This window comes from Diadema antillarum, unplaced genomic scaffold (genome assembly GCF_040938485.1).
Source record: "Diadema antillarum isolate AM-2024a unplaced genomic scaffold, OU_Dant_1.0 seq00000552_RagTag, whole genome shotgun sequence".
In the NCBI taxonomy this organism is placed as follows: domain Eukaryota; kingdom Metazoa; phylum Echinodermata; class Echinoidea; order Diadematoida; family Diadematidae; genus Diadema; species Diadema antillarum.
The window spans coordinates 308,343-321,846 of record NW_027271496.1 but is presented as its reverse complement, the minus strand read 5'-3'; the positions used below and the strand labels follow the sequence as shown (position 1 = coordinate 321,846).

At 41.3% G+C, this 13,504-nt stretch overlaps 1 protein-coding gene across 1 annotated transcript in view; it reads left to right on the top strand.

The window, feature by feature from the left end:
* Positions 1 to 13,504, top strand: part of LOC139734935 (transcription factor AP-2-alpha-like) — a 123,130-nt gene that overhangs the window by 103,386 nt on the left and 6,240 nt on the right. The window contains exon 8 of the mRNA XM_071645712.1: positions 5,521 to 5,639. Within this exon, the coding sequence (XP_071501813.1) occupies positions 5,521 to 5,639 (119 nt within the window). The remainder of the gene's footprint in view (positions 1 to 5,520; positions 5,640 to 13,504) is intronic.

The following is a 13,504-nucleotide window of genomic DNA, read 5'->3' as shown; positions in this document are numbered from 1 at the left end:
TAATCGAAAATGAATCCGCCAAGCCGGAGTAAAAGAGAGAAAAAAAAGGGGGGGGGGGGAGAAAGACATTCATACAAGGGGCCGTGATGGAGTGAATACAACAAGACGCTAATCAAACTCTGCCCACAGCTCTTCAATTGAATCGCCATAGAGGGCGGAATTCAAGTTATTGTTTTACGTCTGTGCGTCGTTTGGGGTTGTGTTACCTCCTGAGACTATGGCGCTAGTTATCACGGGTAGCGGCGATACTTTACTGGTTCTATTTTTATTACAATCGAGCATGTTGTCTCTAAACCTTGTCCTTTGCCTGGTTAGTAAATGTTTGTTTACATTTTTGGACTCCATTAAGGATAGAGATAGTGGCGGTGGAGGGGAAGAAAAGAAGAATGTATTATTATTCCGACATAGTTATGGCTTGGTAACTTTTATCTATTCAGAGAACGCTATTGGATTGAAACCTTCATCTAAACGTGATACGGATCTCGCATTGCACGACCTGCATGATTTTGTTGTCTTGGGTCTATTTTAAGTCACTCTAGCATAAAACAGATAATAAGTCCGGGAAGCTAAATTTGTGAAAGAGCAGCGAATCTTCGTTAAAATTCGTTTTTCTTTGTTTGCTTGCTTGGTTTTGGTGGTGTCCCAAAATCATGTCCAGTATCTTATTATTATTATGACATGTTCCTTGTGGTTACAGCCCTCGCTACACGGACTATATCGGTGATGGACGTATCACAGGCAATCACGTTAGCTTAGGGGCAGATGCTCAGCAGTATCGGATGCTACTTGGAAACCAAGATAATTATGGCAATCTCCAAACTATTTGATGCGATCATCGGTTAAGAAAAAAAATGCTGCCACCAACGTCTTTCATGCCGCCAGTCCAATATGTAGACATCTTTGAACGAGAAATAATCTTCTTCAAAGGGAATGCAACAATTCTCAAGCAGGAGATTTATTTGACATCCTGTGCGACAGGGGCCTATGGTCTAAACCAAAGAGGTACTTCGCCTAGTACCTCCTTGGTCTAACTAAATTAAGGCCAATATTATCTAAAGCAATCGCTTCGGTTTTTTTTTACTCATAGTAATCAAGAGAACGACATGATGAGTTGAATAATTCACAGATCCGCAGACGTATCATGCCAAGATCCCCCCCCCCCCCAAGATGTCGAGGTAAGAAGAAAGCTTTATGCGCATGCCTAGTGGCGTCAGCAAGATGCGTGCATGGCATTCGTAGTTTCAGGGAGGTGAGCCCCCCGGTAGTTTTAAACCCTTGCCACGTTATCTTCTTGTCCATAGGTATGTGGTGAAATTTGTGCATATTTGAGTCATTGGCGCAGACAGAAAGGGCTAAAACAAGTGAATGTGGGATCGACGTAGTGTATTTTAGAATATCTTTATACTCTCAAAAAAGCGAAGGAACAAATGAGGCTTGACCGTGATAGTATGGCATAAGCTGAGACTGACATCGTGTTACAAGCTATGTTTTCATGTCATCTTTTGATTTCCATCAAGTGTTTGGGCTCATGTTATACTGTGTGATCATTGTGCGTTATTCTCCGTCGCCCTATGGTCAAGATGGATGGGAGAACATCGTGTGAAATCACAAGCTGCACAGAACACTTGATTTATCAATTTGTTTAGATTGATTCATTCAAATAAAAGGAGCAAATCGTCTGACCATCAAGCATGGAGCAATTAATAGCAACTCTTCTTACTGATGCTACATGTTGTATGATGGAGTTGCTGTTATGCGAAAAAAAAAAGATAGCATATTTATTTTCGTCAAGTCTATACTAAAAAGAAGGGAGGGATGAGGATTATGTTTTTGTGTTTGTGATTTTTTTTTTTCAAGAAAGGCTAGTAAGGAGGTGGGCGGAAGGAAACTCTCGACCCAAATTAACAGCTAGGTTCCACGCAGGGTCATCCACGGCCCCGGTGTAGGGTTACTGGAAAGCGGGCAACTCCGCGCACCTGGGCGATGGGAGCCTTCAACTCACCAGCTCCGATTCCCTCCCGGCCGCACGGGTCACAGACACCGCGCATACACAGGTTATGCTGCTTTTTATTCTCTCTCCTCCTCCCTCCTCCTCTTCCATACTTATTCTACCTCCACCCCTCCTTCTCTCTCCCTCTCCCTCCTTCTCTCTCTCTCCCTCTCTCCTTCCATCTCTCTCTCCATCCATTTTACACTCTATCTTCCCCACCCCTTCTTTCGCTCAGAGAGGAGGAGGGGACGCATCCTCCAGGACTGCGGACCCGGGATGCTATCCCGGCGATCTCAGTCTGGTGACACTTAATAAGCGTCCACGTTCTCCGGGATAAGATAACAACTTCATTGACCTAAATAGAGTTTGTTTGGGGTGACCAGCGTGGATCGGTGTCGGGATAAATTGCTTTTTACGGTAATGATAATAAGAAGCGAGCCTGATTCAGACACCATAGCTATACTGATAAATTGTATTGAATTTTCACAGAATCTGAGACGCGTGGAAAGCTTCGCGGGTTCGTCCGAATAGTATCTCCGTCGGGTTCTCTTCCAATCTCCATCTCTATGCACACAGCTTCCAATCCTACTTTGCCCTTCCTAACCGTTATTCTTCGGCCAGTGTTTCAAATGAAAGAAATGAAGAAAAAAAATCCAATTTGTGAGTTTTACCTCCGCATATCACTCCCCCAAGCCGTATATTTCTTCTCCATCCAATACATTTATTCTTCTGGATATGAAAGGTCTTAGTAGCCCAACTTTAAAATGAAATACGAGAGTATGTTTTGTAATGATGTAGATTGGACACGGATACGCGCCCTTCCAACGAAAACGATATGATATCATCGTGAAGCTTAGAGTAAGAATAGAATTGAGAGCCATGGAGGAAGAAGATATCACCTACGGAGCATATAGAAAGAAAAATCACAATAACGAGAAAATATGGCTGCTTTGACCTTGTTGGTAAGCAGAAGCCATCAGCTCAGGGGACAAATAAATAAGAAAAGAAGAAAGAGAAGAAGGAAAGTTGCAAGAAATGGGGAAAAAGCAGAGGGCAGGAAAACGCAGTATTGTGTGTTTGTGATTTGTGTGTGTGTGCAGGGAGGTGGTGTGTGTTTGTGTGTTTGTTTTTCTCATTGTGGGCTGATACAAATTTGTTTCACACTTTACGCAGCCTCAAAATCATCCAATGATAATAATGGCGTCAACGTTGACATCGCACTATACCTCAACGCCTCGTATCCAATCAGCCTGCGCACAAGAATCCAAGATATTGTGAGCATCACCACAACACACGGGCACAGAAAGGCGGTGTACACACACAAGTCGTATCATGCGTGAATGTCCAGAGAAGAACATTATGATCGTTTGATGGTTCCCGAAGAGAAAATGGATTTGGAAGCTTCATTTTTCATACAAATCTAAGATCGCACGTGCGTTGCTGCAACTCCAAACATTCCCGTAGCAGTTAGCGAAAATACACAGGGGGGAATATAGTATTTCTTGATGATCCTAATTACTGAGGAAACCGTCTCATTCACAAATATACTAATGTCAAGTACGTGTATTTCTTAAGAAACAGAGCAAAACGAAGGAATATTACAAACAAACAGCTTATTTATCCACGATGCTTCTCTTCTCTGCTCTTTTTTGTCCCTTCTTTTTGAAAAGCAGGCCAGCCAGCCCTTCTCTCAGCCGTGTCTCGATCGCCGGTCCCATCGAGTAAAGCAAAATTAGGGAATTATACCATGAATTCGTTTTGTACCTCTTGTATTATGGATAGTGATAATACTCAAATGATCAAAATTGTATTCTTGGTATAAATTCCTACAGGGGATGAGAACAGTCACTAAAATGAATTAATGCGTGTTTAATTTTTTTGGCCACTCCTAGAGTTGTACAGAGACAATGGTACGGAATGTAAACGGTCGGAAAATTCAAGAAACAGGTGGTATCGAACAATCAGAGTTTCTCACCTGTTGAATCTTCTGAAAAGCACACTCGTTTGGTTTTGCATATGTTCATCGAACAATCCTGATTTAAAGACAAGCAGCTGGCGTCGGGTTTTAAATCAGATGTCTCCCCCCCCCCCCTCTCTCTCTCTCTCTCCAGTAGTTGTCCCAATATGCTTGTTAACTACTAGCCAAAGTTTACTATTCTTTCACCAAGACCGACTCAAATGAGTTGTTTACATCTAGAATGTGTAATTATTCACTTTGTGATGCTTGCTCCTTGTCAGTTTCGTGGAGATACAAAATACGTAATCTGAATACGAATCGGCTAATTGACGTAATTCAGCCGATGAATAGGACCAAGACAATGTATGACAACTTTTCCCTGAGAGCACACACGACCCTTCTGGTGTCAGGCTCGTCCATTCACTTTAGGAAATGGATGACACAACAATTAACTAGTAGGTAAAGAACGTTTTTCAAATTGAAGAGTATTTTTTCTCTCTCTCTCTTTCAAATAAAATGTGGGCTCTGTCTTTTTTCAATGTAGTTTAATGAGCGGAAAATTGACGACGATTTTGGCGGTCTTTATTGTTTCGTCCCGTTTGATTTAGTTTGGTTTGATAGTCATAGAGTGTGGACTGTCTTTTCTGCGCTTTATCCCCGGGGCAGAAAAAGGGATAATCGTGGTCTACAGCGAGGCGATGCTCTCCCGTGGTGAATACATGGGTAATCTGCTGAGCGGAATGATCAGGAAACGAAACAGTTACCACAGCGGGGTGAAAAAACACTTTTGGGACTTCACAAAGAGTTGGTAGCATCACCACTTCTGAAGGATAGACTTCACAAAGACATCTAGCTACTGTATTGCCTTATCTCCTTGAATAACGTTGGTCAATATGGATAATTACTTGTGACTCTTTTGTATACATAATATGTACAGCGTTGTGACCACACTGTATTTTGTTTACTACAGGCGAGCTTGAAATCTGCTTTACGAGCAATCTTTAGGGCTTCAAATTATGTGCTCGTATCTCCAGAGTCAAGTAAATAAGTTTTGTTCATTCACAACTTCACCAAATTAGAACCGAATTGTGTTGTCAATACACACAATGTCACGCTGTCTCAAAGAATGATTTTTCCTTTTTCTTAAAGTGTTAATCACAAAAGAAGATAAAGGTTACAGAAAGATGAAATCCCATAAAAAGACGAGAAAAAGTAACAGTTGAAAAATATTGTTAACATTTGAAAACACCTTAGTAAACAAAAAAAGAAGCAAAATCTTTCAAAATGTGTAGTTCTATTCTTCTTTGTTCGTACTGATGATCGTAGCTTTTAGAGTACAATATTATACACATCATGTGAGCAGTAGTCAGTACTTCAGACAAGTTCGTTAACAGCACACCGAAGCATTTGAGGATATAGTTTACTCCACATTCATCTGTATGCAAAAAAACAAGCTGTAGACATTGTTCATATTTATTCGAAGTATATTTCCGCTATCACATTAAAAAAAGAGACGTTCGCATCTTCACTTCATATTTCATCCTCTAAATCTCGTCTATTTCCTTCCTTACAGAGCAAAGTCGAAGAATGGCGGCAGATATCTTCGAGAGAGACTCGAGAAGATCGGACTAAATCTGCCGGCTGGAAGACGAAAAGCTGCAAATGTCACCTTATTTACCTCATTAGTCGAAGGTAAGACGACCTGAGTAACGATGACCTTAACCAGAATGTAAATCATTAATAGAGCAGATCAGAATGTTTGTGAATGCAAGGCAGAGTCGCGGAAAACCTGTTTCTTGTTATGTGAGGAGTGAGACAAAACAGTGCGCATCGTGACGTGACGTCGAAATCACGTGACTATTGAGACATCTTTTTAGTGGTGTCCATTGTAGACTGTGGTACTGGAGTTTGCGACATTCTTAAACGGGCATAACTTCCTTAATTACAGTGTGTTCAAAAGAGATATATTCATGTTCCATGAATGTGGCTAAAGAAGAACAGCAAAACCAAGTTAGAAACATGTTACAAAGCAGTTACTCTGCTTTGTGATTCATATGTAAAAATAATGTTTATAATAATTATTCTGACGACGTTTACTGATATGATGACTACACAGTGTTTGTTTAGCTCAAAAATCTATCAAGTTCAACTTTGCTGTGAGAGATAAAGGTCGTATGTACCTAGTTGTTCCAGTGGAATTATTGACCATGAATGTACGTGCTATATAATGTTAGAAACATCAAAATTAGATTGTAGGCGTCTTGAAGCAAAGCTAGTCGCAATGGTGGATGAGTGACAGTAGTTGATCAATCGATTCGGCGCGGTGTGCGCGCCGTATCACCTGTAGGGACGATGCAGCGTCGCAGCGTGCGCCCCTCACACCTGAAGCCGTTCAACCGCCGAACAGCTTGCAACCCGTCTCCCGTAGACGACGGTTGCTACGCCAAAAGGGCGGGTAGGGGATAAGAGGTTGCAAGTTTGGCAGACGACTGAGCACCGCTTTTCGCTAATGACCGTCGCCAGCTCCGTCTCCATCACGTAGCGCTTTGTTTTCATGTTCAGAACACACAAAACTGGTCTTGAGTTGCTGTTCCCAAATGCCCCCCGCCGTGTCTTCACCCATGCGCACACGCATAACTGAAATCGCACTGAGGAATATTACACATACACGCATAAAATACAGAATATCAAATACACACAACGTTTAATGTATTCGTATATTTCCCCATCTTTCTTATTTAACATATGAAATCGATATGAATGACTGCATATGATACAAACTAATCAAAAAACAAAAGAATCATTTCGGTTCTCTCTCTCTCTCTCTCTCTCTCACTTAGCTTTATAATTTATATCATGTTTATAAACACAAAGATAAATAGATAGACAGATAAATAGATAGATAGATGGATTGATAGATAGATAGATAGATAGATAGATACAAAGCCATCTTTCTCACTCTTACTCCCTTTCTGCAGTTACACACACACACACACACACACACACACACACACATATATATATATATATATATATATATATATATATATGCTCATTAATCATTACTTTCCTGTGCATATATGTCTAAAGATACGATTTCAAAATAGTCTAATAATGCATACAGCATACTAGGTCCAGTGTAAATACATTTCCATGAAGAGACGCTGTTTGGAGATTCCATATTATTATGTTGCCTCTAGCTCATGATTTTTTTTTTTTTTTTGCTTTTCACTGCAAAATTTGCTTTTCCATATTTACAATTCGTATTTGTGGAAAACTTTCCGTTGTTCATTCAATAAACATTTGATTGGTAAGTGCTTGTATGCACGTTTAATTTCCAGCCAAATGTACTCACATTTTTATATACATGAATATTCATGTAAGCTTTCAAACATATACTAAGTACGTTGATATTCGTGGTTTAAAATGCCTTTCAGTTTCTGCATGTATTGTATACAGCCAGCGTGTGTTTTTCTTTTAGTTGTAGCTGTTTATAAAAGCTGAATTCAGAATGGGTTTATTGTAAAAAATGAGTGTTAAAGATGAAACAACGTTGAATCCCATCAAAATTCACGAAAGGTAGGCCTAATGCTTCTGCAAATACTGTTGGGTTCTCTATGGTGATTATATATACCTCTATGACGATTATGTATATAACATCAAATTGACGATAAAACGACGAGTACCATTATGATCTTAATAAGAATATTATCCAATCACTCGACAGGTTCACTTGGCAGTGCGAGAGTTCCACGTAAAATAGAAATACTAGGCTTACTAGAAATCGCGGAGTTTATAGAAGAATTCATCCTTCCAAACAGTTATAGTCTGCTTATCAGTTGTCTGGTTAAGTATCCTGTAAGATCTCAAGGTTTTTTAAGGTATTGGGGAGGATTTTGCCTTTAAACCTAAACTCCAGTCACCGGACTCATCTGAATCTTTTCGACGTTCGCAGTCTGTCTCTAGAGTGAAGAATGGACTGAATGAATTGAGATAATGAATAAATGTTCACATTCTAGATTTTACTATGTATGAGCTGACTTGCTACGGCAGAAATTGATGATATACCCCTTCCTCATGACACTGTCAATTTAGTGATGCCAGCATCAAATCGGCAATACCAAGTGAAACAAAGATCAGTAACATATGCATATATTTTCTCTGGGGTCTGAGCAGATGACACTGTTCTAGTCTGGTTGGGATCGCATACATACTTTCTTTAATGTCGGAATCGATTTCGCACAAAATATATACCGTTCAAACCACAAGTAAAGATTGATTTGAATTGTAGAAATACAATAAAATTCCCCTACAGTTGATGCCTAAGTCTGCTCAGAAACAAAAACTAAGCGTACAAAGTTTTGTCGATGAGTATACTGTTACTTTGTGAATAAAATTTCTTAACACTAGTTTTCAAAGTTGAATGGATAAAGTATGCAATCTCTAATCAAAGTATATTAGGCCCATTGTGTGACTCTTTCAACCACAAGTAAGCATTTATTTGAATTGCAAAAGTACAATTTAGTCCGCTACAGACGATGCCTCAGAAACATAGGATTAGCGCGCAAAATTTTGTTAATGGGTATTGAAACTTTGCAAATAATTTCCAAACACTATTCTTAAAAGCTTAATGAAATAAATATTCAGCGAGTAATCAAAGCCTATTACGCGTATTGTATGACCCAAGAAGTACTTCCGTGTCCGGTGTAACCTCGAAAGGTCTTACTGAACAAAGGGTTCCGAGATTTTCCTTGCACACCATCTAGTCATTCGTTCCATCTTGAAAATCATACTGATGGACATCTTCACAGCATGGTCGATGCTGGATTGTATTATGTCCACTCTCTATCAAGAATTCAGCATCTGACTCACCCCCCCCCCCCCCCCCCCCCCCGCCTACGCCCCTCAGTCATCCGTCACTGCTTTTTCCTCCACTATCCAACAACCTCTAAACAATGTCTCTCCTTGACTCAAACGCAAAAGCCATGTCCGGCCCGGGGCGGCGCCCGGGGCACAGCTCCTCGACTCTCGCAGGAAACTTCCGAGAGGGTCCCTCGAGACAGCGAGGTTTCTTTTCGCGAGGGGAAGACTTTGGGGTCGTCCAAAACAACATAACCCAGACTTCCCTCGGCCACTCGACGAGCCGACATGGCCACTTCCGAAAACTGTTGCCTCTCAACGAAATCCCTGGTCCGATGCTTACCCATTCTTATCTTGTTGTTGTTGTTGTTGTTGTTGTTGTTGTTGTTGTTTTGTGCTTTTTCTCCTTAAGTTGGACTCCTTCTTGTCCATGGGAATCGCGTCAAAAAGCTTTGATGCTTTTGATGGTCTGTGAGAGGTCCGTTGTCATATTATCTCGGCTTGTTTTTCAGTAAATCGCAAGGGGAGTGCCTAGCATAGGTGCCATGCTCAGATATGCAGATAAAATCGACGACGATGATAGCGATGATGATGATGATGATGATGATGATGATGATGGCTATGATGGTGATGATGATCGTGATGATGATGATGATGATGATGATGATGAAGATGATGATGACGAACATCATCATCATTGTCGCCATGGTTGCTATCAACAACAGAGATACATTTTGTCACACATTTTTCATTGTTGTGTCTATTTAGTATTACTCTCGAGTACCTATTTAGTATTGATTCAAATAGTCATCATAGTGGTTATCGTTGATGAAATTATTACTCTTTATCATCATTGTTATATATCATTCTATCACAATCCTAATTAAAATAATGATAATGATAATAATAACAGTAGTAGTGGCAGTAGTAGTAATAGCAGTAATAGTAATAGTAATAGTAACAGTAATAATAATAATAATGATAATAATAATAATGATAATAATGATGATATTTAGAAGAAAAAGAAGAAGAAGAAGAAGATCATTATTATCATCACTCTTATGACCACGATATATGTCAAAATATCTGTATGAATGTATCGACATATATTGTATATGAATGGGTCGAAATGATATTAGTACTAGTAGCCTCTTGCGTTATCGAAATATTGCGCAATTAAGCAAATTGACTGATGCATATGTCACAGCGAATAACGTTGTCATGGTTACGTTTCGAGAGGAGTGTGTTTGTGCTTGCTGGTGACAGGAAGTAGGATTCTTACTCTATGCATCCCCCACCTTGTTCTCTGTCAAGCCGTCATCCTTTCTCCCGCGCTAGCCAATATTTCCCTGTAAGGTGCAGATATGGAGGGGAGCGTGTGTGTGGGCGTGTGTGTGTGTGTGTGTGTGTGTGTGTGTGTGTGTGTGTGTGTTGTAGGGGGGGGGGAGAAGCCTGAGTAGGTGAGGAAAAAGAGAGAAGAAAAAAATGAATGAAGACTAAGATTTTTCTGAACCGAGTATGAACATATCGCACCGTATTCTCTTCAGGCAAATTGCGTAATTCGAGAATGCGGCAAATTCCCAACTCGAGTCTCTGTTTCCCTCGCTGATCACTCGATCTCGCTAAAGTTTTCCCAGCCTCCGGCGTGGTCCTGGATGTAAGAAGCGAGATGAAGAACTGGTAGAAGGATGCTGGACGCGAGAACGTGTTAGAGGTTGAGGATAAAGTGAACTACCGATATAGCGGGGAGAAGGTGGTGGGTACGAGGCGAAAAAAGGGGGGCTGGTAGCGACACGAATTGGGATGATAGGGAGCGTCAAGCAAAACACTGGACAACACGGGAGACATGAGTTGGTCCCGCGTTTGGGACATAGCCATCTAGGGAGCTGATAGGAGCTATTAACATAGAGGATGTTAGGTTTGAATAGATATTTCAGGATCTTTACTGATTTTCGTCAACATGGTTCTTGTGTTATTTTGTGCGCAATTTTAATGTTCATCATACACTTTTATCAGAACTTCCCCTCCCCCTCTGATTCTATTTCTCCCTCCTTCCCTTTCTCCGTCTCTCTCCATTCTTACTATCTCCCCCTCCCCTCCTTGGTGTTAAAAATGAGAACAAACTCAATCCATCTTGTTTTCTTTATCCCCATTTCTCATTTTCTATTTTCACGTGATGTATGTGATGGCAATCTTTCCTGATTTATTTAGCATTTCCTCTTCGAATTTCCTCTTCAGATTTTTCCCCTCTCCCTCTCTGTTTTTCCCTGTTCTCCTTCACCAACCATTTCCTTTTTTAACCTGCCCTTCTCTTATTTTCCTTTGTCCTTGTTTTCTTTTTTTCTCGGTCTGTTTTTTTTTCTCGGTGATGTTGTTACGCTGGTCTGATTGTGATTAACATTACCTCCAGTTGGGAGAAAACTCGCATGGTATCGGGTATACAGAGCGCCTCGCGGCCGCTCCCCGCGCCGTAGACAGCACAAAGGGGCGCAATGGCAGTGGATGGGCTCGGGTCTGGGGTAAGGTTTCAATGTTATCACCGGGGCTACGCGTCACGATCGATGCTATACCCTCGTTTAGAGAAGAAACTATACAATCCGAGGAAAGAGAGGAGAGAGGGGGAGAGTCTGCGCGTACATGACTGTGGGTGCCACGATCAAAGTGATTTTGTTCTTAATGAACTAGGGTTACATTAAATTAATAATTATTTCAAATAAGCAAAAACAAAACATAGCCATATGAAAATGCACATCACAGAATGTTCCGGCGCCATACTACTTTAGCATAATATTTCTTTCACTGAGAAGGGATATGACACAAGTACAGATCCATTCGTGTTTTGCTCTTTTCAAAGTGATACTTTGTTGGACATAGTATTTCGTCTCTTACTCTCTAAGCCCTCATCACCCCTCCCCGCAAGTCTCCCCGTCATTTAGCCCCTTTACACGCGTCCTCCTCCTCCTCAACCATGGCTGGAAAAGTGATGCGAGATCATTTGATATAGTTCACCGGTAAAGGAACTCAGACTTTCACTCCTTTTCCCCCATTTTGACTACCCCTCCCCCTCTATTTCTCTCCCAGCTCCCCCCCCCCATCTCTATCTCATCCTCTCCCCCTTTATCTTTCTTTCCTTTCCCTTGCCCAGTGATCATCTGACCCTGAGAGGCCGGGCAAGGAATCTTGGTTTCCCGATTTCTGTAGCTTAGCAATTGCCCACCGGGCACAGGTGTGGGGTGCGGTCGTGAGCTTGAGCGCTAGAGTCTGCCTGCGCCATTGCAGTGGCGTTTCGCATCGGCTTGTGAGCAGCTTAGACCCTATGCAAAGGGAGGAGATCGCAGAAAGCCCATCGCTAGTTTTTTTTTTTCTCGTTTATCGCCGGCGGCAAAATTGCCCATCCCACCCTTAGCCCGAGTGCCCAATCCCACTGCCATTTTGAAATCAAAATTTTGGCGTTTTGTTTCACAGATTTCCATGTCGGAGCTCTGGTTGGGATTAGAGAAGTATAGACTATTAAAAGGGACGAAGATGAGGAGAAGAAGAAGATGAAGAAGAAGCGGAGACCGGATTGACTAGGGAGAAAAGGGAGATGGGGTAGGATGGGGGATAAGAGGGTGGCACAGAGAGAGAATGAAGAGAGATGCAAAAATCATTGATGAATGAGAAAGTCGAGGATCATCTTCGTGTACAAATTATTCCCCAATTCATCCTTCATTCGCCTCGTCAAGCGGCTTACCCAAGCCATTTATGATGGAGTTGGTGGAGAAGGCTCTTTCTTGTCCATTGCCCGAGGCATACCTGATGTCTTTGGCGCGCTAACAAGGCCTGACACCCCTCCGGTTGACCTGCTTCGTCGGTGATTAACCCTGAAGTATTGTCACTCCGCGTCGAGTAAAAATCGGTGCACGAACAGTTGTTCCCGCTACTGATGCGAGGCATGGCAATGTAGGCTACTTCTCCTCAGACGATGAGGGAATGAAGAAATGAAAATACATAGAGAAAAAATACACTCCACCTCTCCTTTCTTCAATGATTATCAAGTCAAGAAAAAAAAATGTCCCGCCATTCCCTTGGGAAGTTCTCATCAGTCCATATTCATAGAGCACCTTAGGGGCTTCTTATACCAGACACGACTGTACGCTCCAACTCTTTCTTGTACGCGCTTCATCAAACACCAACCTTTATGGTGTCAGTCTTCCCAAACGTCTGCCCGTCATCTTTCGTCCCATTTTACACAGCATATGACGTGTATGTATGCTACAATGTCTGTCACGTACATCTCCAGTTGTTACATTTGTTTTATCCGTCTATAGTTTTATAGTAGCAGTGTCTGTACATCTTTCGTGAATGGAGGGAGAAGTAATTTTGTTTTGAGAACAAAGACTGTCGATGACTTCGGTCTAAAAATTTTAAAACAAGTTTTGCACCTTTAAAAGTATTAGAGTGTCCAATGTCACACGTCTCTATTCTGTCATAACACAGTCGTCTATAGCACACACGGATGAATGAATAATGACATTTACTTAATTCAATCTCATTCTACTGTGAATTATTATAATGTATTAGCAGAGTGATACCACTTAAGGCAAAGCAAATATTGTTGTGATAATTTCAAATACCAGACAAACACATTCTTGCAACGACGGACACAACTGAACTTTGTAGTTTTTAAACTTGTCAATGAACTATATAGGCTTTGC